This window comes from Candoia aspera, chromosome 1, assembly GCF_035149785.1.
Source record: "Candoia aspera isolate rCanAsp1 chromosome 1, rCanAsp1.hap2, whole genome shotgun sequence".
In the NCBI taxonomy this organism is placed as follows: Eukaryota; Metazoa; Chordata; class Lepidosauria; order Squamata; family Boidae; genus Candoia; species Candoia aspera.
The window spans coordinates 332692255-332714449 of record NC_086153.1 but is presented as its reverse complement, the minus strand read 5'-3'; the positions used below and the strand labels follow the sequence as shown (position 1 = coordinate 332714449).

At 43.0% G+C, this 22195-nt stretch overlaps 1 protein-coding gene across 3 annotated transcripts in view; it reads right to left on the bottom strand.

Annotated features, from left to right (window-relative positions):
* Positions 1–1215: 1215 nt before the first annotated feature.
* NFIC (nuclear factor I C) overlaps positions 1216–22195 on the bottom strand; it is a 147608-nt gene continuing 126628 nt past the window's right edge. For all 3 annotated transcript variants that reach the window (XM_063290753.1, XM_063290752.1, XM_063290755.1), the window contains one exon: positions 1216–18192. In XM_063290753.1, coding sequence (XP_063146823.1) covers positions 18175–18192 — 18 coding nt within the window. In that variant the 3' untranslated portion in view covers positions 1216–18174. The remainder of the gene's footprint in view (positions 18193–22195) is intronic.

Sequence of the window (22195 nt, the reverse complement as noted above, 5' to 3'; positions counted from 1 at the left end):
CGCTCTCCACATACACTTAATGAGCTTGGTTCTCTGCAGACAAGTTTGCTCAGTTAAAAACAGAACGGGGATTCCAACAGGGTTGTCTGTTTTTTTGACACCTTCTCAGTCTTAGGCTGTAATTTCCACCCGAAGGACACCAAAGAAACCTACTCTGGAAGGATTCAATCAGATGTTGTCCAAACAAAGCAAGGTTATCCACCCCCAGAAAAGATCCAGAGTCAAGCAGAGGTCTCCTTTACAGGCCCTTCTGCCCTTTGTGGACAGGGCAGGCTCTTCCTTTTTGTTTTACGCCTTGGGTTCTGGTAATACGAGAAATAGGTAAAGGAACAAAAAAATTAAGGACATCAGCAAGTCCTTCTTACATGTGAGGCGAGTGTGTGAAGCAGAGGAGGACAATGTGTACTACATCAACTCAAATGTATGAGGATAGAAGTGCATGGAAGATGGGATGGGGTGTGTGTCAGATCTAATCCTTTTCCAGGACAATGGAAGGATCCAACAAGGAAATGCAGTCTTCTGTGGCTGTAAAGGATTCTCTCTTGCTCTGTTACATCCTATGTTTTTCCTGCCCATTATCGTTTAATAGGTCTCAAAACAATTTGCTTTCAAAATTTCTTTTAAAAAATTAGAAAGTCTCATGGGTGGAGCAGTGCTGTCTTCTCCTCCTGAGATAGCCAGAGGTGTGAGTGAGTCACTCGTTTTTCATCATCCAATCACCTCTTCAGCCATCTCATGGCTACTCAGGACTCAACGCAATCTGCCTCAGGAGGAAATGCCAGCTACAGAGTTTATTCTGACTGGGGAGCAAGGCTTCACCGGGTTGAAAAGAAGTGCAACAGAAAACTGTGTTTGCCATATCACCCTCTGCCACTAGCAAGAACAAAATATGCTCAAAAACACTTCTGAGAAATCGGAAAGGAATTCTCAAATACTCCAAGAACAAACTGAAGTCTGTTCTAGGAGAAGAAAAATGCTGAGAAATCACTAGGCAGTGTTTGGCACAACGTGAATTATACCCAGCATCACTCTGTCGTCTTTTCACTCTTGATCCTAAAAAGGCCCCAGCATGGTAGCTCCACCAGCCCCAAACCCTTTAGGTTGACTTTTCCTACACCTTTCCCAGCAACACCTGCTGCGTTTTGAGATGACTTAAACAAAAGTGTAGCAATTTTCCAATTTTTAGGCTTTCAAATGAGACACAAGACACAGCACAACTGTTGAAAGCATAGCTTATTTAATTTTTATACATTTTTTCCTTTTTTTCCTCTTTTTCTTTTTTTCCTCTTTTTTCCTTTTTTTTTTAAAGTTTTAAATTGTCCTTTAGGATTTTTTTTTTCCTTTTGCATAGGGGAAAAAAATTAAAAAGAAAAGAAAACCAGAGTTGGCTTTCAGGTAATGGTACATAAAAGTAGGCGCGTTGGCTAATAGTATGCGTATAAATGCTAGAATCAAATATTGTGAGAACACCAGGGAAGTGAGCGAGTAGGGAGGTGAAGAGGGTGATAATGGCCTTGAGGAAAGACGTGGCTCCATTTTGGAGGGCTCCAACTGAAAACTGCATTGGGAAAATGACGTTTGAACTGCATTTTGCCCTGTCTAAAATTCTGTCATGGATTCCCCTCCCCTGTAACTCCTTTATTGGGGATGCGAGGAACTTTGTTAAAATTCCCTCTTTTCAGAACTGAGGGCTAAGAATTAAAGTAGTTTAAGGCTGTAGTGTAAAGTGTCCTTCAAGGCTGATTCTCTTTCTTCAACCACCCATGAAGATCTTCACCCGAGGACGGGGCTCGCTCATTTTCCCTGGTGCTTCAGTGTGTCTCTCTGTGTGTTAATGTGATGTAGCAAGCAAGAAGCAAGACAGAGAATAAAATATTATTGTTAACCACTGTAAAATATAAATGGACAAAAGTATGTGCATGGGTCTGAGAAGGTCAGGGAAGAAATGTTCTCCAACAGAAATGCCAAAAGAGAGAGATGGCGAGCAGGGGAAGGAGGTGGCGGGGGGGCGGGGGGGGGGGGGAGGAAAGAAAGGACATTAGAAAATGGCCACTCCAATCTTGGCATTGAATTTTAGGAAACCATTTCTGCTGATTTCTCCCTTCTTGGTGTTGTGCTCCTCAAGACCATGTAATAACAACAGAAAACAACTCCAAAGGATAGAAGATGCATGTCCTACGTTGAACGGTGGCTGCTAAAGGTGATGTGGATGGGGGGATTGTACAGAATGTGGTCTCAGCTGGGCAGTGCAGTCTAAGGCCCCTCATCCTTCTGTAAGTATGATATCAACCAAGTTATTAACCACAAGGCCCAGCCAAGCCTTACTTCCAGGCTAATGCTTGGCAAGTAAGATGAGGAAGCCCTGCCTATTCTGGTCATTTGACCAGACATTCCCCTGACATTCTAGTTATTCATTAATTTCAAATTCCCAATACAAAGAGAGAAACTGAGCTGGAGACTTGACTTTCTGACCCGAAGTGGAGGTTTTAATTACCTAGGAGTTTTTTGGTGACTGGAAAAAAAAAAGTGAAGAAAACATCTTGAGATGTTTTCCTGGAAAGGTTGACCACTCCCACTTCTGAGAATACCTGCTTTCTGTGTGCACACTCCTGGGATTAAGGAGTGTACAATATGTTTATCTCTGAGCACACAGAACTACAACCTTGAATTGTGTCCTGATGCAACTTATTTCTTTGCATATGGACATAAGGAGATTCAGTCCTCCCTTCACTGTATGTGGGATTGCACTGCAAATTCCCCTTAACTGAACAATAGTAAGATGAAAAACACAAAGTGAGCAGAGCACAAAATGCATCTCTGGCCACTCAGTTTCTGACTGCAATTCAACTCCATCTTTTTAATCTCTTCTCCTCCCCACCCCCAGCCAATCCTGATGGAATGGAGTTTCTTAGACATCGAATTCCCCCACCCCCTCCAAATCCAATCAAAACTTCAAATAGACTACAGACAATAACCCGGAGGGAAAAATTACTTGAGCAAAACCAAAGCAGTCAAGGAAACGGGAACCAGCAGTATAGGCACAGCTTAAGTCATATTTTTGGTATTTCATACTCCTGCTGGCTTCTCTTCCTTGTGCGTGTTTGCGGGTGTGTATTCAGCTATTACTCACTTTATGTTATGGACTGTTAACAACACAGACCTGAAAACATCCAAAATTCAAAGTGTTTGGTGTAGAAATGCTGGGAAATTAATGACAGTTTTGATTACCAGAAAGCCTTCTTTTCAAGGAGAACACGCACCCCCTGAAGCACACGCACACCTCCCAAACTCCCACTGCCTGTCTGGTTAAGAGGGGATCTGAACAACTGTAAGCATCCACTTGAAATCTACAAATAATATGAGAGAAAACAGACAGAGGCACCAACAAGCCAAATATTAAATCATTCAACTGTTGGTGGCAGAGCTTCTCTGCTTGAAGGTCAGGACACGAACTCTGGATCAACAGGGCAAGCCTACATGGGTTTGAACCCAGTTTGTTAGCTCTCTCTCCTTTCACAAATGCACACACACACCCGTTCTCAGATTGTTGGTACTTTTGCAACATTGCTGTTTTTAGATATACTTCAGGAAAACCACGAGATTTCATCCAGATTCAAACCTATTTGCTACTTTTGTAGACAGTAGCAAAGATTTTATACAGAGTCAACTGCAGCCACCTTTCCTTTAAACAGAAGTAGCTGTCAGGGTTCATTTGGGGATTTACCCTAGGCTTCTTCCAAAAGAACAAATTTAAAGGGCAGGAACGCCAGATTGTTTCCTGACCCCCGTTTCGTCTCATTCAACATTCTTGGCATCTTACCTTCACGCAAAGGGCCACATCCTCTTGGCACTCTTGCCAGGGCACGCCTGCAGATATTCAGTGCCTCCTCAGGCACCTTCCTCCCCCCTGTGATGGAAACCAGACTTTTGACTCTCCAATCCAATGCTCCCTTTCAGTGTTTCTCAAACTTGGCCACTTTAAGATGTGTGGACTTCAACTCCCAGAATTCCCCAGCCAGCATGGGGAATTCTGGGAGTTGAAGTCCACACATCTTAAAGTGGCCAAGTTTGAGAAACACTGCTTTAGATAATGACATTTCACTCTGTGCTACCCACCCCATCTTTTGGAAAAAAAAAAAAAAAGACACACCACAAAATCTAAAATCAATGACCAGCTATGTGCAAGTTAAAAGAAACTTTCTTTCCAGAAAAAAGCAGCAATGTAATTAAATTATATTGCAAAAGTATTTTTTAAAATATATATCACTTCTCTCCCCCCCACCCCACATTGCAAGGTTATCCTGGTTTATAAGGAAGGATTGTCTATTTAGATCCTATACCCCCCGCCTGCCCAATGACCCTTCCAAGCTTTCCCCTTTTAACCATTCCAAGAAGACCCCTCATTTTTCAGAAATTGTATTTTGTTTTCCAGAAGGAGGGGTGCAGGGTGGCGGTGGGGGTAGAGATGTATTACTCTTCCAGCAAGTTGGAATAACCGAGTTGCCCAAGTTTGTAAAAATCCCCCAATAGCACCGCATAAGTAAATATATTATATATACTAATTTTTTTTCCTATTTATAACACAAGGCCTTTCAAAAAGCAATAACAACAACAATACTAATAATTGAAAGTGTCATTTTTTTCAACCTCTGGGATCTCTGTAGTGCATGACAATGGCAGCTGATAGCAAGAAAAGAAATGAGACAGGAATGAAAACAGGAAGATGATCATTTCTGCCTTCCTGGACAAGACTAACCCAAACCTAATCCATACAAAGTCTGATTCTCTCCCCTCCCTTCCTTCCTTCCTCTCTTTCCAAAATCCCCTTTTCTTTCTCTCCCAAATAGCTTCAAGAATGGGGCAGAATACCTCATCGGAGTTCTGAACTGATGCTGGGGAATTTAGAAGTTAGCCCAAAAGCAGCATTAAATTATCTCACGGGCTACAAGTTGCTGACACCTGCATTCTCTAATGAGTATTCTGTGAAATCAAAATAGGGCATGGAAACTGGGATGACTTTGTATTGCCCACCCTATAATCTGGTAGGAAGCAAACAACTGCCCGCTCTGCAATATCTTTAACTTCTTTGATTGCCTAAGATATTCTTCCAAACTGTTGATTGCTGGGAATGATTCAGAAAACACCTCCAGGTAACCAAGAAGGATGCTGAATTTGCATCCATTTAGGAATGAACTAATCCACTAATGAACCCACTAACTACTTTGATTTGATTTGATTTTCTCAAGGAAAGTAATTCTGTATGCTTTCCTTCCAGAAAGAAATTAGGAACATGTCTAACGATAATTTCAAATCTGGAGCACGTGCAACTTGAAAGAGATTCCAGTTCCTTTACTTCACTTGCCCATTGCTCCTTGGGTTGGACTAGAAGACCTCCAAGGTGGGGTTGGACTAGAAGACCTCCGAGGTCCCTTCCAACCCTATGATGATTCTGTGATGCCTTGTATTCTGTGTTACCAATGTAAATTTACATGTGAATCCCAACTCTACTAAAATCAGCCCCTTGTGGTGAAGTTGCAGAGATATTCTGCAGCTGTTTTATGCAGTCCCATGATCAGTTCAAGTACTGCAAAGAAGAAACAGCCTCTGCAAAACCTTTACATGACTGTGAGTTCAGGGGAAAGGAGTCTGCAATTAAAAGTAAGAAAAAAGCCAGAAAAGTAAATCCAACCATATAAATGCTCCATCAGTGTTTTCTCTGGATCTGAAAGAAACATGCTGGACAGAAATCTGCCCTGCTAATAGCTGTAAATTTACGCTAGTCCAGCCAATGTGTATCTGTCCTTGAGTACTGAGTCTTGATGCCATACTTGTGCAAATACATTTCTATGGTGTGTCTCTGTGTGGTGTCATAATAATGCAGAATAGGATTTATCAAAATGGTTATAGCTCAGAAGCAGATCAGCTGCTTTTAATGCAGAATGCTGCAAGTTCAGCTGCTGACATCTACAAACTGGTCTGGGAGGGGCCCTGTCCAACAGTCTGGAGAATGGTTGCCCATTAGTGCAAGTGAACCTGAGTTAGATGGATCAGCGGTTGCATTTTATGAAAAGCAACTTCCTAAGATCCTATATATTGGATAGCGGAGGCACTCCAGAAAAGGAAGCAACGGTAAACCGCTCAACTTCAATGCTTTGTATATTTAGAAATCTTTTTTTAAAAGTCCATGGGGATGTAGAAACAGCAATGTCAGATGCTGCATCTTATCCGAGGGCTGTTAACGATGCAAGAGAGTGGAAGCTTACAGAACCAGGGTAGATATTGCATCACATTGGGCATCCTTCCTCAGGGAGTTCCAGTACATCTGAAAGGCATCAGGGTGGGGAAGGCTGATGTAGGGTATATCTTCTATGTCACAGAAATAAACTAATAATAATCCCCACCACCACCAAAAATCTGTAAGATCCTGTGGAAAGAACTAGACCAGTGTTTTTCAAACTTGGCAACTTTAAGCTGGGTAGACTTCAACTCCCAGAATTCCCTGGCCAGCATGGCTGGCCAGGGAATTCTGGGAGTTGAAGTCCACTGGCTTAAAGTTGCAAGTTTGAAAAAGACTGAGTGAGACTAAGAATTCCTTACAGCACTTTTGCCAAGCTAAAATCCCAAGAATTATTTTAGAACTAAGGAAAAAACTAAATTGGACTCACCCCAATGTACATCCATGCTCAGAACATGCTTTTACCAATGCCTGAGTCTAGGACAGGGCGTTTCAGACTGGGTTCCATGGGATCTTCAGGTTCCATGATGAACTGAGGGAGTTTTGTGAGAGACTAAGGGTAAAAGAGCTTTGCCTCTTGAACAGGGATTCCAGGAATTTTTTTTTTTTTTACATTCACAAGTTCCACTGCCTGAAAAAGTTCGTAAACCCCTGGTCCAGGATAGCATTCTCCCCTCTCCCTTTAAATACAGAACCAGGTGCATTGGTCTGGCATAGGTACAAATTAAAGTTTACACCAATTGGCCCAAATGCACTCCTGATTTATGGTTAGGTTACCCAGAGCTGGGAAAACTCAGAGGACAAGCCCTGAAGAATGGAATTTGCATGAGACTCCAATTCATCCATCCAGATGTAAAAGGGTTGGGGGCTTGTGAGACAGATGAGGGGTATGCTCTTTTACATCTGTTCAAAGGAGACAAATGTCAGATAGGGAGATCTGCATACAGGTAGTCCTCACTTAATGACCACAACTGGGACTAGAATTTTGGTTGCTAAGCAAAGCAGTCATGAAGCAAATCCGACCTGATTTTACAACTGTTTTTGTGGCGGTCGTTAAGAGAATCAATGGTCATTAAGCAAACCATGTGGTCGTTAAACAAATCATGTGGTTCCCCATTGAATCTGCTTGCCAGAAGCTGGTTGGGAAGGTCGAAAATGGTGATCACATGACTGCAGGATGCTGTGATGCTCATTAAATACAAACCGGTTGCCAAGCACCCGAATTGCGATCACGTGAGTGCAGGGATGCTGTGATGGTCGTAAGTGCAAGGACTGGCCACAAGTCAGTTTTTTCAGCACTGTCATAAGTCTGAACCACCACTAACCAAATGGTTGTTAAGTGAGGACTACCTGTAACCTGATTGCACTAGCTTTGCAAAGAGCTGGTCCAAAAAAGCTAACAATGAAAGCAAGCCGGGGAAAACTCATTCAAAAGTGCAACTGCAGATCCACAAAGATTTCCTATTCAAAAGGGAGCCCCAAAACTTCATGGATCCCATTTCCTTCCCCTCCTCTTTTTCTCCAGAATATACTGCTTTCTCCATCACAGGCAAATTGCAGGCTACCACCATTCTAATTCCATGAAAGAAGACCACTGTCTTCCATTGCTTGGAAAATAACTTAATATTTACTATTTGCCTACAGGCAGGGACTTGTTTAGGAACTGTGGGGAGGGTATCAATAGTGCTTTCATTTTTGAGTTTCCTCTTGATCGGTTGATGGTTCATAATCAGCAGACTCAAATTAAGTGCTATTTTTAATAGTTGAAGAGTTTGGGGAAGGGGGTTTCTATTCCAATCAATCAGGATGGGCAACATTTTTGAAGCTGGGGAGGCATAATTTAATTTAGATGTATTTTGGGACTCTGGAGAGTCAAGGGCAGAATATTTCCCTCCCCCTCCCCTAATTTTGCAAGATTTGAGAATCTTGTAACCAGTTGTGATGGAATGTGAGGGTGACCATGGAAGACTGGGGGAAGAAATGCTGCCTAGGGAACAATCAGATAAAAGAGAAAGGAGCCCACAGCAGAGTAATAGCCAGAGAAAGAAACTTAGGAAGGACCCACCCTAATTACTCAGGCAGTAAATAGGGAGAGTGAGAGATTTGTACTTTCAGACCTGCAAGATTCTGTTAATGTAGCAGTACAGTAACGTAGAATTAGCTTAGCTCATCATGTTTCCTGCCTGGTTTACCTGGGAGGGCCGACATCAGTAAAACAGGCATGTTTGGCCTAACAAAGAGTTAAATACAACTGTCATGATGATGATGATGATGATGATGATGATGATGATGATGATGATGATGATGATTCACTGAAATTATGGGTTGAGTGGTCAACTGTTTGACCTATAGACCAGGTGGTGGCAGCAAAGGGTTATACTTTTTGTATCTCTTGGGTGCCATCTAGTGATCATCTGGATTTGCACAGCACTTTTACAACACTGTGCTGTTGAAAAGTTGGAAAAAGAGGGTTAGCTATGGGAACTGGTGGGGGAGCTGTAAACTATTCCAAGAAATTCCAAGAGGAGAGGAGAGGAGGGGAGGGGAGAAGGTAGAGCTCCTGGAAACAGCAGCCACTAGGAAGGAAATTTTCTGCCAGGGCTGTCTCTGGTTTAATGCATCTAACTGGAAGTGTAAATAAAAGGACTTGCATTTCTCCCTCAGAGCCAAAAGGGGTGAAGAACAGGTCAGGGGCTAGATGTAAGAGGGCAGTCCCCTAGGAAAACAGCAGAATTAATTGGAGCCACAAGTTTACCAACACTGAACATGTCATTTCAGGCTGCTTCACCCATGTGCATCAATGCACCTAAACTGCCCCCACAGTGTCTGGAAGCAACATAAGAGGGGAGATACCACTTCCAGAGAGAAACATCTAAAGCTGCCCTCAGGCTGAGTCAGCTGTGTATGGACCAGTGTTTCTCAACACTGCAGCAACACTTCCTCAGCATGCTGGCTGGAGAATTCTGGGAGTTGAAGTCCACACATCTCAGAGTTGCCAAGGTTGAGAAACACTGCTATACAGTATGAAACTTCACAACAGACTGGTCCTAGTAACAATATAAGGAACCTGGTCTTCAGGCTGTTCCAAGCCATCAGTGCAACACCATCAGCCTGTTGAAATTTAGACTCTCCGTTAGGGGCAAGGAACTTCTGTCCTTCCAGATGTTGCTGGTTAAGTCCTAAGCCCCAAGTGACACGGTAATAATCAGTGGTGAAACTATTTTCACATGCATGGGCAAAATGTTTCCACATGCAGGGGCCCAGATAGCTGCAAGATTTTTTTTACGGAATTAAGATGGGAACATTTCCTGTAATATGGAGCTAAGCAAACTGGTACCTTCTCTTTATTTTGGACTACAGATTCCACAATCCTTTGCAATGAACTGCTAGCAAGGGCTGATGGGAACTCACACTCAAAACCTCTGGGGAACATCAGGTTAAGTCTTTGTTAAATATGGTAAGGAAGAGGGGGCTGGCTATGGATGTATATATGTTTTTTTAAAACAACTGAAATATGAAATAAGCCAAATCATTCATGACTGAGATTTTCACCTGGAATTCTCTGGAATCACCTGTACAAGTCATGGAAGGAAAGATAGAAAGAGCACTGTTTGTTTGCTTACATCAGTGTTTCTCAACCTTGACACTTTAAAGATATGTGGACTTCAGCTCCCAGAATCCCCCAGCCAGCATCCTGGCTGGAGAATTCTGGGAGTTGAAGTCCACACATCTTGAAGTTGCCAAGGTTGAGAAACACTGGCCTATACAATTGAGACTCTCTATCCAATCTATATATAATCTGGCAGTTTCTAATATTTTGAGAAAGTAGACCAGGCTTCATTCTTATAGAAAACACAGAAGTTACAAACAGGTGATAAGCAACAAGCTAATAAAAATATTTATAAGTAGGAGACCTTTTGTCATTATCTATTTTAAAACTGCAGATTTGAAAAAAGTAATAATAAAATGCATGGGAATATAATGCTATTTGGATGGAAAATCTTAGAGGCATCAGAAGAATAAGCTAAGTCTCCAATAGAAAATGACTGGAAAGAAAACCAAATGGGAATAATAAAAACCACAAAACCAGTTATGAAAATCAAAGGAAAAGCAAATGTGTGAATAATTTTTTAAAAAAAATAATGGAACAAATGAAGTAACTAAATTAGTATTTTTCTTCCCCCTTGTGCACCCCTAACATCAAGGAGAAACACAGAAAGGAAAAATATCGTAATTAAAGAATAAGTAAATAGAATAATTGGGATGAAGGTGTGTAAGGATTTGCAAGCAAATTCAGTGTCAGTAGAGCAGAGTAGCAATCCCAAAGTTCCACCTTGGGCAAGACATTAAAAAAAATGACATGGAAGGAAACTTTACTTAGACTAGCAGCTTCCTGAAAAAGAGAGAAGATGGGGGGATGAGGCAGGTTAGTAGAAATGTCTTGGGATGTTGGGAAAGTCTTCTCTGCTTAGGACTTGCCCATAAGCCACTGCCATAAAAATTATTTTTTGTATCATTTTTTCTTTTTATAAAATTGTTCATCTATACTATCATACTATCTATTAGTTCAAATAAATCAAAGCCAAATTATAGGGAACAGCAAAACTCACCCCACTACCTTCTGGCTTAAAATGTCTGGGGGACTTTTTAAGCCTAGGGACTGTCCCCATACAATGTGAGAGGTTTTTAGTGCCATAAAATACAGTTTTGAAGATGGGAAGGAATAATAGATATGAATGTGGGCATGTGAACAGGCAAATCTTCCTTGCTTATAGCAACCCGCCCTGCTCCCCAGAGTAAAGACATAAAAAAGAAGGTATCTGGAGCAGTGTTTCTCAACCTTAGCAACTTTAAGATGTGTGGACTTCAACTCCCAGAAACTACCAGCCAGCCACGGTGGTGAATTCCCCATGCTGGCTGGAGAATTCTAGGAGTTGAAGCCCATACATCTTCAAGCTGCCAAAGTTAAGAAACACTGATCTGGAGGATCTAGGCCTTACGGTTAGAGCATAAATCAATTTCTCAAACTTTTGATAACACTAATCAGTAAAATAAATTGTAATTACAGATGCAATTAATCCTACTTTTATTGTAAAAGCAAAATGGCCTATCTTTAAAGGAGCCTGCCATTCTCTCTCTTTCTCCATATACTCCTCTTTTAGGGAATCTACTTGAACGGTATCTAGTTCTGTTTGGCTAGTGCACTGAGTGGTTGGACGAAGTATGCTGGCAGAGACGTGGAAGAGGTAGCTTCACTCCCACACCCTCAGTTGTGGACGTGAGAGGTCACAATCACAGATGATGCTAAATTACCCACTTCCAATGGGAGCTGATTGGGGAGGGTTAGGGTTGGGCTGGTCAGACCTTCTTCCAGATATAGAAGTCTTTCTACTTTTTCAATCAGTAGGAATCTTGAAGGTCCCTCTGTGAAACAAGTTAACTGATTTGCTCAAAAATCTGAAGCATCTGCCTTTAACCCACCTCTTCCCCAGGTCTGGAATATCCAAGTCATACATAGAAGCTACCCACATTTGAACACATGCCTGAGCCACCTATGTACATACACATATTTCACCACTCTCCCGATCTATTCCAAATATCACCAATCAGTTCCAGAAAGAGAAAAGCGGAGGGTTGAATTCAATTCCTTTCCAATAACTTCAATAAGCCAAGATTGAAGCTCAACAACAGTGTGCTATCACTCGAAACTTGGGAAAGTTACAAAGCAAAAGAAAATGTGCTAGAAATCCTCAGCCAAGCCCCCTCTCCCCAGAGTTAAAATCTGCCTAAACTGAGACATCCATCTCTAATGGACATTAAACTGCTGAGATAATTGTGTTACTACAATGGAGGCTAAACACACATTTAGCCACTATACACAGAAGGGCATTGCATATTTGAAACTTCATTTTTGATTGTATTTATAACTGGAAGACAAGTGACAAAACCCATAATGGGAGGTTTCGTAGTTCAGATTATCACTTCACTGCCTTGCTAAGAAAGAAAGGAAATGATGGCTTATTTTTAGGAGGAAACCACATTTGCCTCCTAGCTCAGATTGGAAAATACTTGGCTGATGCAGGGTTAAAATTCTAAACTTTATTTCTTGGAGAATATCTATTCTGCAGTAGGCTTAAAACAGGGATGGATCCACATAGCCCCACCGCTGCATTCAGCATTGCCATACTCCAAAAGCTGTCCCAAAATTTGTGGTCAAGTTGTAATTTTTATATGACAGGAAAAAATAAAATACTCAGGAAGGAAAATTGTTAAAACCCACAGGGAACATTCAGATTATACTGCATTTAATTATTTCTGAATTAAATCTAATTTGGTCTTTATTCTGGCGCCATTCACTTTTTTAGGAATTCAGCTTCGAGCAGCGTTTCTCAACCTTGGCAACTTTAAGATGTGTGGACTTCAACTCCCAGATTCCCCAGCCAGCATGCTTGGGAATCCTGGGAGTTTAAGCCCACACATCTTAAAGTTCCCAAGGTTGAGAAACACTGCTCTAGCATATCTATCATTCAAAAACCAAGTGGGGCTTTTAAGCTGAGAAATGGTTCTGTGCCCTGGCTTAAAACCAGTTGCTTCTCTTGTCTAAGACCAAAAAAATATTGGGAAGTTTATAGATCTTCTGGGCTCAGATGGGGCCCTGCATCCAGATACAGAGAGCAGGGGAGGGCCACAAAATAGGAGGTCTTTCTTGCAGGAGTCCTCCAGACATCTGGTTTGCTCCTTTATAAAGAGAATTCTGAATAAAACAAGTCTCATATAGCAAAGCAGTTCTTGGATTCCTGTTTTGAAGAAGCTGCCCTTGGAGTTCTCCAAATTCCTTTCCCAAAACTTCTGGGAGAACAGAAATACTACAACCAACTGGATATACTCATATCCAAAACATACAATTGCCTTTAAAACCAAACAGGTTGTTTCAGGTTGAGTAGAAATATTATGGTATGGCTATCATCATATGGGTTATTTAATGGCCAGTGTCTGGAGGTCTAGAAGACCTAGTTTTGTATGGTCCAGTGAGCAATATAAGACCTTAACATGGATTTGCAACTAACAACAAAAGATCATAAACAAACAAACGAGCAAACAGTTTGAGAAAGCTTCTGCTTCTGACACATTTCCTTTTGCACCATCCCATTTCTTCCACTCCAGGAGGTATGGCAGGTTCTTGGGGAAAACCAACCAACCTACCCAATCTGTCTTCTCCAGGGTGAAAATCAAATAAATATACCCCATGTCCTTTACACATAACTTGCAGCCATCTTGAGCTGATCGTAAGACTCCCAAGCCCAGAACTTCTGAAGAGAAGTTCTGGAAGAGAGAGAGGTGGAGCCATAAGACTGATCTTGTGGAGATCCTCAGCTTTCCAAGTGCTGTTTCAACCTTTTCCTGGCCCGTCCTAGTGTAGATCAGCTTCCTTCAACCTGGGGCCATTCAGATGAGTTGGGACTGCGATTCCCAGAGTTCTCAACCAAGGAAAGACTCTTGAGGGGACTGCATTCACAACATACCTGAGGAAGCCTGAATTAGGGATGGCTTGCACAGACATTTTTAATAAAGATCTGAGTTTGTAATTAAAATTAACTGAAAAATCCCACTTCAGTTCCCCTATCCCTCCCATGCTCCCATCCATGTTTTTTTTTTAAAAAATGGCAATATATTCCCCACCCCTATGCCTCCCCAACCCATTTTTTCTTTCTTTTTCCCCATTTTTCCCCCATACACGCATCAAATAGCATGCAGCAACACCTGTGCATTGATCTCATTAGAGTTAATACGTTTTTTTTTAGAAGGCAAGGCACATTATGTGGTATAAAACGTATTTTCTTTTTTCTCGTGCAAATTAGGAAAAATGTAGATTTTTCTTTTCTTTTTTTTTACTTTTGTAGTCCACATCATAGATGTGGACTAAAGGGAAAAAGAAGGGGAAGGGAGGGGGTGGGGTGGGGGTGGGGGAAAAGAGCCTTTATGTATAATTGCCATGCACATTCTCAGCCAGCTGATTGGTTGAGCTAGGTCACATGAATTCCTGTTTAAAAGCACCATGCATTCTATATTGTAAGGGTTAATCTTTTTTTTTTCCTTAAAACATTGCCTCTTCATCAATTGCAGATTTTTTTTCTTTTAGTTTCACTTAAAAAAAAAAATCTGATCAACCTCCCATACGAAGTCCCTCATTGTCTCCATGATACAGTCCTAGCTTGGAGACATCTGAGGTGGGTTTTCTGGGGCAGAGGGGCTCTGATGGATATTCATTTCTTCTGCCCAGTTCCCACCCATGGGTTGAATATGGCATCATTTTTTCTTATTGTAAAGGTGCAGAGATGTAAACAAGTGCCGCTGGAAACTCCCCCTCCCCATGATGCCAAATTCAAGGTGGGGGTATCTAGGAAAGTCTTTCGCTGCCATTAATCCAAGGGAGCAGGTCGGAAGGAAATTTTGCATATGCAAACGCAAGCCCCAGGTGGTACCAGGTAGGCTGTGGCGCCAGAGGCCAAATTGTTAAGACGCGCGAGGGGGACAGGAGAGCAGAGGCTGGAGCTTTTCGACTACGAAGTTGTACTGAAGATGGAAGATTCTGGAATGGAAGATCCACCTGAGAGAGGACTGTAGAGCCATAGGAATCGTTGGTCTCAGCCAACATCCGGGGCAAACACTGCAGCGAAGGAGCAAAGGGGATGTTACTGGAATAGTTTCTTCTCTCTTTTTTAAAGCCCTCTTTCTTGTGTTCCTTTGGATATTGTTGGAAAGATCTGGAACACCTTGGGCCTGTTTGGACACATGAGAAAAACTTACTCCCCCAGAAACATTAAAAAAATAAAAACCACTCAGTCCTAGAAGTGGATCTCCTTTGTACACAGCGACACGTTCATTTTGAAAGTTAGGAAAGAAACTTATGCTTGTATATTGGAAGTTGTTCATATACATGGAATAGGATATGCATTCCTCTTGGAAGTCCAGAGAAAGGTATCAAGGTGCAAAGAACTGATGATTAGTGTTGGTTGCCTAAATGTTGTCATCTTTCCATCCTGGAGAGGATTGAAATGTCTTCTTCGTATCTCCTAGAATACAGTACAAAGGTAACTACATATTACCCTATGAAGAGATGTGAATGCTCTCTCAAATCCTAGGATGTGTAGCACGAGGGTGAGGAGAATTCCATTAAAAGTTCCCCAGCTCCCTCGTAGGACTACAATTCCCATGAGTTCCCTGGGAAAGAGAACTACCATTAAACCAATTTTAGTCTGCTGGATAGCCACTCCATTAGTGACATACACTAAGTACCCACAGCTTTCTAAGGAGTAAATGTTGGCCATTGTGTTAGGCCAACCTATGGCCAAGTTAGTTCTGCCAATCCAACTGCCTGTGGCTGAAGCATTTCATTTGAAGATATTGATGTTTTCTTGGGCCTTCCAATGAACGATTCCTTGCAACTCATTGGTCTCATTCAGTCTTGACAGATGTCTGCTTTCTGATTCAAATCCACTCCAGGATGTAATCTGGGATAGATTCCTCTGCTTCAGGAAGATTCCTCTGAAATCTTGACAGTTTGGCACAAGGAGAAGGAAACATTCTGAATGCTTTTCGAATCATGGATGATGGCACCAGCCCTCAGAGGAAGGTTGTCCAGAAGCCAGCATGGACTGCCCAGTTCATCAGCTGTCCACATGGCCTTCATAGAGGATTTAGAGCCAAACTCTGGCACCCCAATCTTGGCTGGGTTAAAGGGAGTCTAATCCGTGGCCTTTAAAGCTTTGGTGTCTGCTAGGAAGGAGGGTTGGGGTTAGTACTGAAGTGAAGTGGGGGGAGTGCCATTGCTCAGCCTGCCCCTGCCCCATGGGGGTCTCCATCACGAATGGCGCTCTCCATAACCCAGCAAAAGGACTGGAGCATTAAAACGTAGGCACTTGAACCAGTCCTAGATGGCTTCTAGGCTCCACCTTGGGGCTTGCATGTGGGGTGTGGTAGGGGCAAGAAGAGGATAGAGTTCTATATGAAGGGGCAATGATGGAAGAGGACATAACCATCCCCTGCTCCTACTGAATCTATTTTTTTTCTCATGTCCTGAAAGGTTTCTGTGTAAGGCCCCACTTTATACCATCCCATCACAGTGGGGTGGATAGTCATGATGATCCTCTCCACACAAATTACACATACACTATAGGAGATTACCTTCCTTATCCCTCCACCCTCAAGTTACTTTTTCCTCTCCCTCCTCTTCAAAGTGCATTTCCTACAAAAAAAAATGTGCAATCCATATTAGCAGTCATCAAAATCATCTTGAAGCTGGTCTACAAGGGCATGCATAGCTCTTTGTACACAAGGTTGGAAGCTCAGGAGGGAGGAGGGGGAGAGAAAGCGAAGCCCTGCTGACCCACTGTCCCCACTCAACTTCTTCCTATCCCCTGAATCAGAGATTCAACACGTTGCACAGGCCCCTGCTGGTGTTCATCTGACTGGCTGCCCACCTTTTGAAGAAAGGATGTTAAAGCTGGGCGGAAGCCATTTTTAAGAGAACCTGCAGGCTGTGGATGCCACGTCCCCACCCCACCCACAAGAGCAATTCCCTCCCCGTAAGAGAACAGGCTGACAAAAGTCCATACAGGCTGAGCAGAAAGAGCCCATCTCTCAGCCTTGGTCCAACTTTAAGGCAAGGGTTAAAGACAGACCTATGGTCATGGCAGAATTACAGCAAGGGGAGCTGGGGTGCTGCTTAAACACAGTGTAATGGCAAATTCTTTCCTGACTGCACCCTTGAAGAAATGCCACATATTCCCCAGCTTTCATTCTATCCCAATACAACAACACGTGCGTGGTTTCAACATTCACAGCCAAGTTTCAATGTCTCCCCACTCCCAAAGAAAAACAAAACCCACCACCATTCCAAACCATCTGGTTCAGGATTGCACTAAGTCAACAAACTTAAAATTTAGGTGACTTGAATCTGTTCCCTTCTCCCACAATATCAGACTCTGTCAAACCAACCCGTCTCCTTCCCTTTCCCCACCCCACACCATTGGCACTCAAATCCATTCAAAAAAAGGATGTCTTTTGAGACTAAAGCACAAAGCATTCTGGGAGAGGAGTGCAGAAAACAAGCCACGTACCCCCTTCTTCTCCACCAAAAGAAGTCCTACTAACACCGTTTCAGTAGGTGCTGGGGACCAGCAAGCCCCCATCTGAAAGCAAAGCACAGATTTTTGTGTGGGGAGGACAGATAGATACACTAAAAAGGTGCCCAGCATTTATCTTTCCCTCTCTCTTGAGCGGGAATTAGCTCACGTTGCATCTTGACATTGGCCCAACTTCAGCCGCTTGACCAGTCTAGGTGATTTGTAGTGCAGTCTCTTGGTCACGCTGCCCCCATTCCCAGAGGAGGAGAAGCGGGGAGGGTGTTGAGCGTAGAAAAAAAGAGAGGGGAGGGTTCTGCAGCAGGCCAGATTAATTTTTTTTTCTACTCACAAGAGATGGAAAAATAATCAGAAACTTTTGCATATACATCCCTTTCGAGTACGGGACAGACAGGATTCCAGCTGGCCACGGACTGGTAGGGTGGTGGGGAAATCCCACCCCTCTGAAAGGCGTGTAGTGCTTCTGGCCAAAAAGCCTCCCCTCGGAAAGCTGCCTGCTTGAATTTGCTCATTTCAGGAAAGTCGCAGTCGGGATGGCTGGAAAGCAGGGTCTGTTTTCTGTTTTTATCTTTTAAAAAGAAGTTTGAGCTTTTCCCCTTCCCTTCCTTCGGTCCTTCTGTGATGTCTCTTCATGATGTTGACGTTAATTTGTGCTCTCTCTCTCTCTCTCTCTCTCTCCATGCTGCCCCCAAGGTTTGGGCCAGGGGTGGGAGGGCTGCACTGTTCTCCTCCTCAAAGGAAGCCCAAAGCCCGGGGGGGAAAGGAAGATGATGATGATGCAGATGGAAGCTGCAACTAGCCTAGGTACCAGGACTGGGAGAAAATTGAAAAAAAATTACTAAGCAGGAAGGGAACTGGATCCCCATGCTTCCTCACCAGCCCACCTACCCAAACATCCACTCACAGTGGCATCTAAGTGGGATGTGCATTTTGGAACCAGGAGGGCAACATGTACAGAACATTTAGTGAAGCGATTGGAAAACGGGTTCACCCATATCATAGCAGCCACCTTCAGTGGGAAGTGAGCAGACTTTTTCCTCAAAGGTTCTCCCCACTTGGATTTTTATAATGAACTTCCCTCCCTCTGGCTGGCTGGCTGCCACGGCAATGAGCACATCCTCACATTGGCTTTGATGTCCTCCCCTTCCATTCTGGAGCAGACAGGAAATTCTGCTGCCCCCACAGCACACTCTTCTATGCACCCAATACAGGTCTGTCCTGAGCTGCTGCCATACAGCTTTAAAGTAAAATATTCCAAGGGCCATAATTGTTGTTTCCATTGGCTGAAATGTCAGCCGTGCCCAACATCATCCACAATGCGGAAGATTCCTTCCACCAGCATGCACAATGCCCTGTTTAGACCATGCAATGCCATTTTCTTTCTTTCCCTTCGTACTATCATTCAATTGAACTTTTTTATTGTGCCTTGAAACTATGGTTGATCAGTCAGCTGTTCACCCTATTGACCATTAGGTTGTGGCAATGAGTTAAAATTTTCCTTACTTCTTGGTTGCCTCTTAGTGGTTGTCTGGATTTGTGCAGCCACTAGGTAAGTGCTACTGAAGAGCTGGAGTTCAAGAACAGGGTTTAGCTGTGGGGAATCAATATAGGAGCTATAAAGTACTCCAAGAATATTAGTAAGGATATGAGAGCTCCTGGAAACAATGGCTACTGGGAATGGAGTTGCTGGCCAGACAGGCTACAGAAGTACAAGAATGAATCCTTTCAATTACATTTCCAATTTCATGCATTAAACCAGGGTCAGCCTAGTCAATTTCAGACTTCCTACTCTCTAGGTGACAACTTATTTTAAAAAATAGTTGTAAAAGTTGGGGTTCCAAATTCTCACATGGTCAAAGTGGACTGAGGGTCAGGATAACAGGTCAAGGCCTGGATGGAAGGGGTGGTCTAATTAGAGCCAGAGGTTTGCTGACCTGAAATATGTCATTTCAGGCCACCTCAATGTGCCTTGGATTCCCTGCCTGCAGTGTCTGGGAGCAGGATAAGAGGGACTTCCAGAGCAGAGGCCCCTACACTACACTGCCTAGCTGTGGATGGGTAATAAGATACAGGCAGTGGTACGTGGACATGTCTCTGGAAATGGCTAGTGGACCATTCTGAAACCAGGGCAAGGAGACTGTGTGGATCTGCCCAACGTCCAAAGTGCAGCAGTCCCTGGAAAAAATATCATTTCCAGTGTATTTTAGGATGCTCCTTGTGCCTAGAAGACTGCTGGATGTACTTTGTGGAGGACAGATGTTGGGACAATATGGTCATTGTCCTAGAGAGGTCTTGTGGAGCATGATGAAGTCTGAAGTCCACAATTAAGATTGAAATAAACAGAACTATTTCCAACTCCTTTTTAAAAATTAATCTGCCAAGTCTAGTTATAAATCAAAGTGAAGGAAATTTGGCCACTGGCTGGATGAAAGGGGAAAAACAAACAATCTAGCCCAGGGTAACAGCCAGGTATCAACCTTTGGAGTGTCCACAAAGAGGGCACAAATATACTGTAGCTTCACTCGGCTGCCCCACCCCACCTGTTTCCTGGAATTTAGAGAGTGACTGCTCTGAGTATACAGAATTTATACAGCTGTTAGAAGTATCAAGTGGGACCTGGACAAAGTCCCAGCATGTTCCTCTTGATGATTCCAGCCAGCCATGTCTTTTTTCATAACCGATCTCCAGGTTTTCTCATTTTTCCCAACGGTCAGCCAACAGAATTTGGATGTAAACTACCCCCTCATTCTTAGGATCTAAGACATTCATTCGTTAAGTGGCCTTGCTTCCAAGAATCTGTCTGATCCAAAGCCAACTGGGTCTTGTGACCAACATCACATCTAGTTACAGGGAGTCCTAGCATCTAAACTGGATAGTAAAAACAACAGTAGGTCAGGACCCCAGGTCAAGATTTTGTCAGTGGAAGTCTTTTCTTGCAATTCTGGCTTCAGATGTTTGTATCGCTCAAAGACATGATTTGTTTCATAAAAAAAAAAAAAAAGAAAAAGAAAAAGGCAGGATTCTCAGGAACCAGCAGCTGATCAGTGAATCAGTGTGTGCATACAAGCCAGGACCTTGTGAAGCAATGACTAGTATACAGAAGCTACAACTGGTCCAGAATGCAGCTGCGCAGGCAATTTTAGGTGCCCCAAGGCGGGCACATGTAACACCATTGCTATGCAAGCTGCACTGGTTCCCAGTTTGCTTCCGGGTCCAATTCAAGGTGTTGGTTACCACCTTTAAAGCCCTACATGGTATGGGTCCAGGTTACCTAAGGGACCGTCTCGTCCCCATCTCATCTCCAACACATTGGCCCGCCCCACCCGGTCATGCAGAGGGCATGTTACGGACCCCATCTGTAAAAGAATTCCATCTGGCGGGGTCCAGGAAACAGGCCTTCTCTGCGGTAGCTCCTGCCCACTGGAACATGCTTCCCCCAGAGGTGAGACAAGCCCCCTCTTTACTGGACTTCTGTATACAACTAAAAACCTGGTTCTGTCATCATGCCTGGAGCAGGAAGGGGGACAGTCACATGTGGGGATGGCTAGTGCCCTAGAAGGGCCTTTATACTCATAGATTGAGATATAATCTTTAGCCATCTGGACTTTTATTATGTTTTATATTTTTTACTGTCTATCTATATTATATTGTATTTATAAGGTCATTGAATTTTAAATTTTGTTTTATTGTAAGCTGCCCAGAGTCCCTCCTTTGAGGGGGAGATGGGCGGTGGTAATATTTGATAAACAAACAAACAGTCATATTTCAATGCTGAATTTTCAACATTGGATAAAATGGAGCGGAGGGCCCTGGATAGATTTGCCAGCCTTTCTGGTGGTTTCCAATCTGGCTGTCAATTCCAAATCGTAAGCAGCAAAAAGATTCAGCCTGAGTTTCCCCGTCAAGTACCTCTGCTTGGTAAACAACAAAACAGTTGAATGCTTGTAACTTCCCTTGGCCTTCCAACCCAGCACTGCCAAAGCTCTAATTTCCTCCTTGGTTCTGCTGAGTGGGGCCTTATAATTTGTGGGATTTCTTTGGAAGAAGGAAACTAGAGAGAGGTCACCAGCATCATGACTGCACAAAGGGGGAAAGCTGCCCACAAAAACCACACTGAGGGTGTGACCATGAACCAGAACAGCTTTATGGTGGCTGAAGAGATACAATAATAGAGGAGGGATGGATGGAGAATGGGTGAGAAAGAGGAAGAGATGAGGAGGGTTTGGTGGCTCTGAACCCTCTCTGAAATCAGCTGTCACCTACATGTTGTACTGCCAAGGGGCAACCTTTTCTTTACTCAGTAGACATCGGATATCAAGCCTGAGGCCCTGAGATTAACATGGGCGCTTGAAAACCATGGAGGCAGCCTTCCGAACATTTCCAAAAGTTGCCAGCATTCTAATTTGTAACGTGACCAGAAGTGACAGACTCACTGTATTTGGGCTGCCAAAAACCAGACAACCTTGAGGGTGCAGGAAAGAGCTACAATGTTAGGTATCTCAATGCTGCCATTAGTGGTTCTCCAGATTCTTGCAACCCAAATATGTAACCCCATGGAAGAGAAATTATTAAATACATGAAATCAGTAGTCTGGGAGCACCTTTTCTTACTGCTGCAGCATATGAAAAGCTGTGCCTTTTAATAAAAGATGCTAGTTGGAAAAGGTGCTCCCAGACTCCTCCTGATTTTTGGCTATGATAGACTACCATGGCTGTTCTCCTACAATGTATAAAATACATAAGGAGATATCAAATCATTGATATCTTATTAACAATAAATTAAATTACAAAATATTGTACCATTTGTGTTTGCCCTT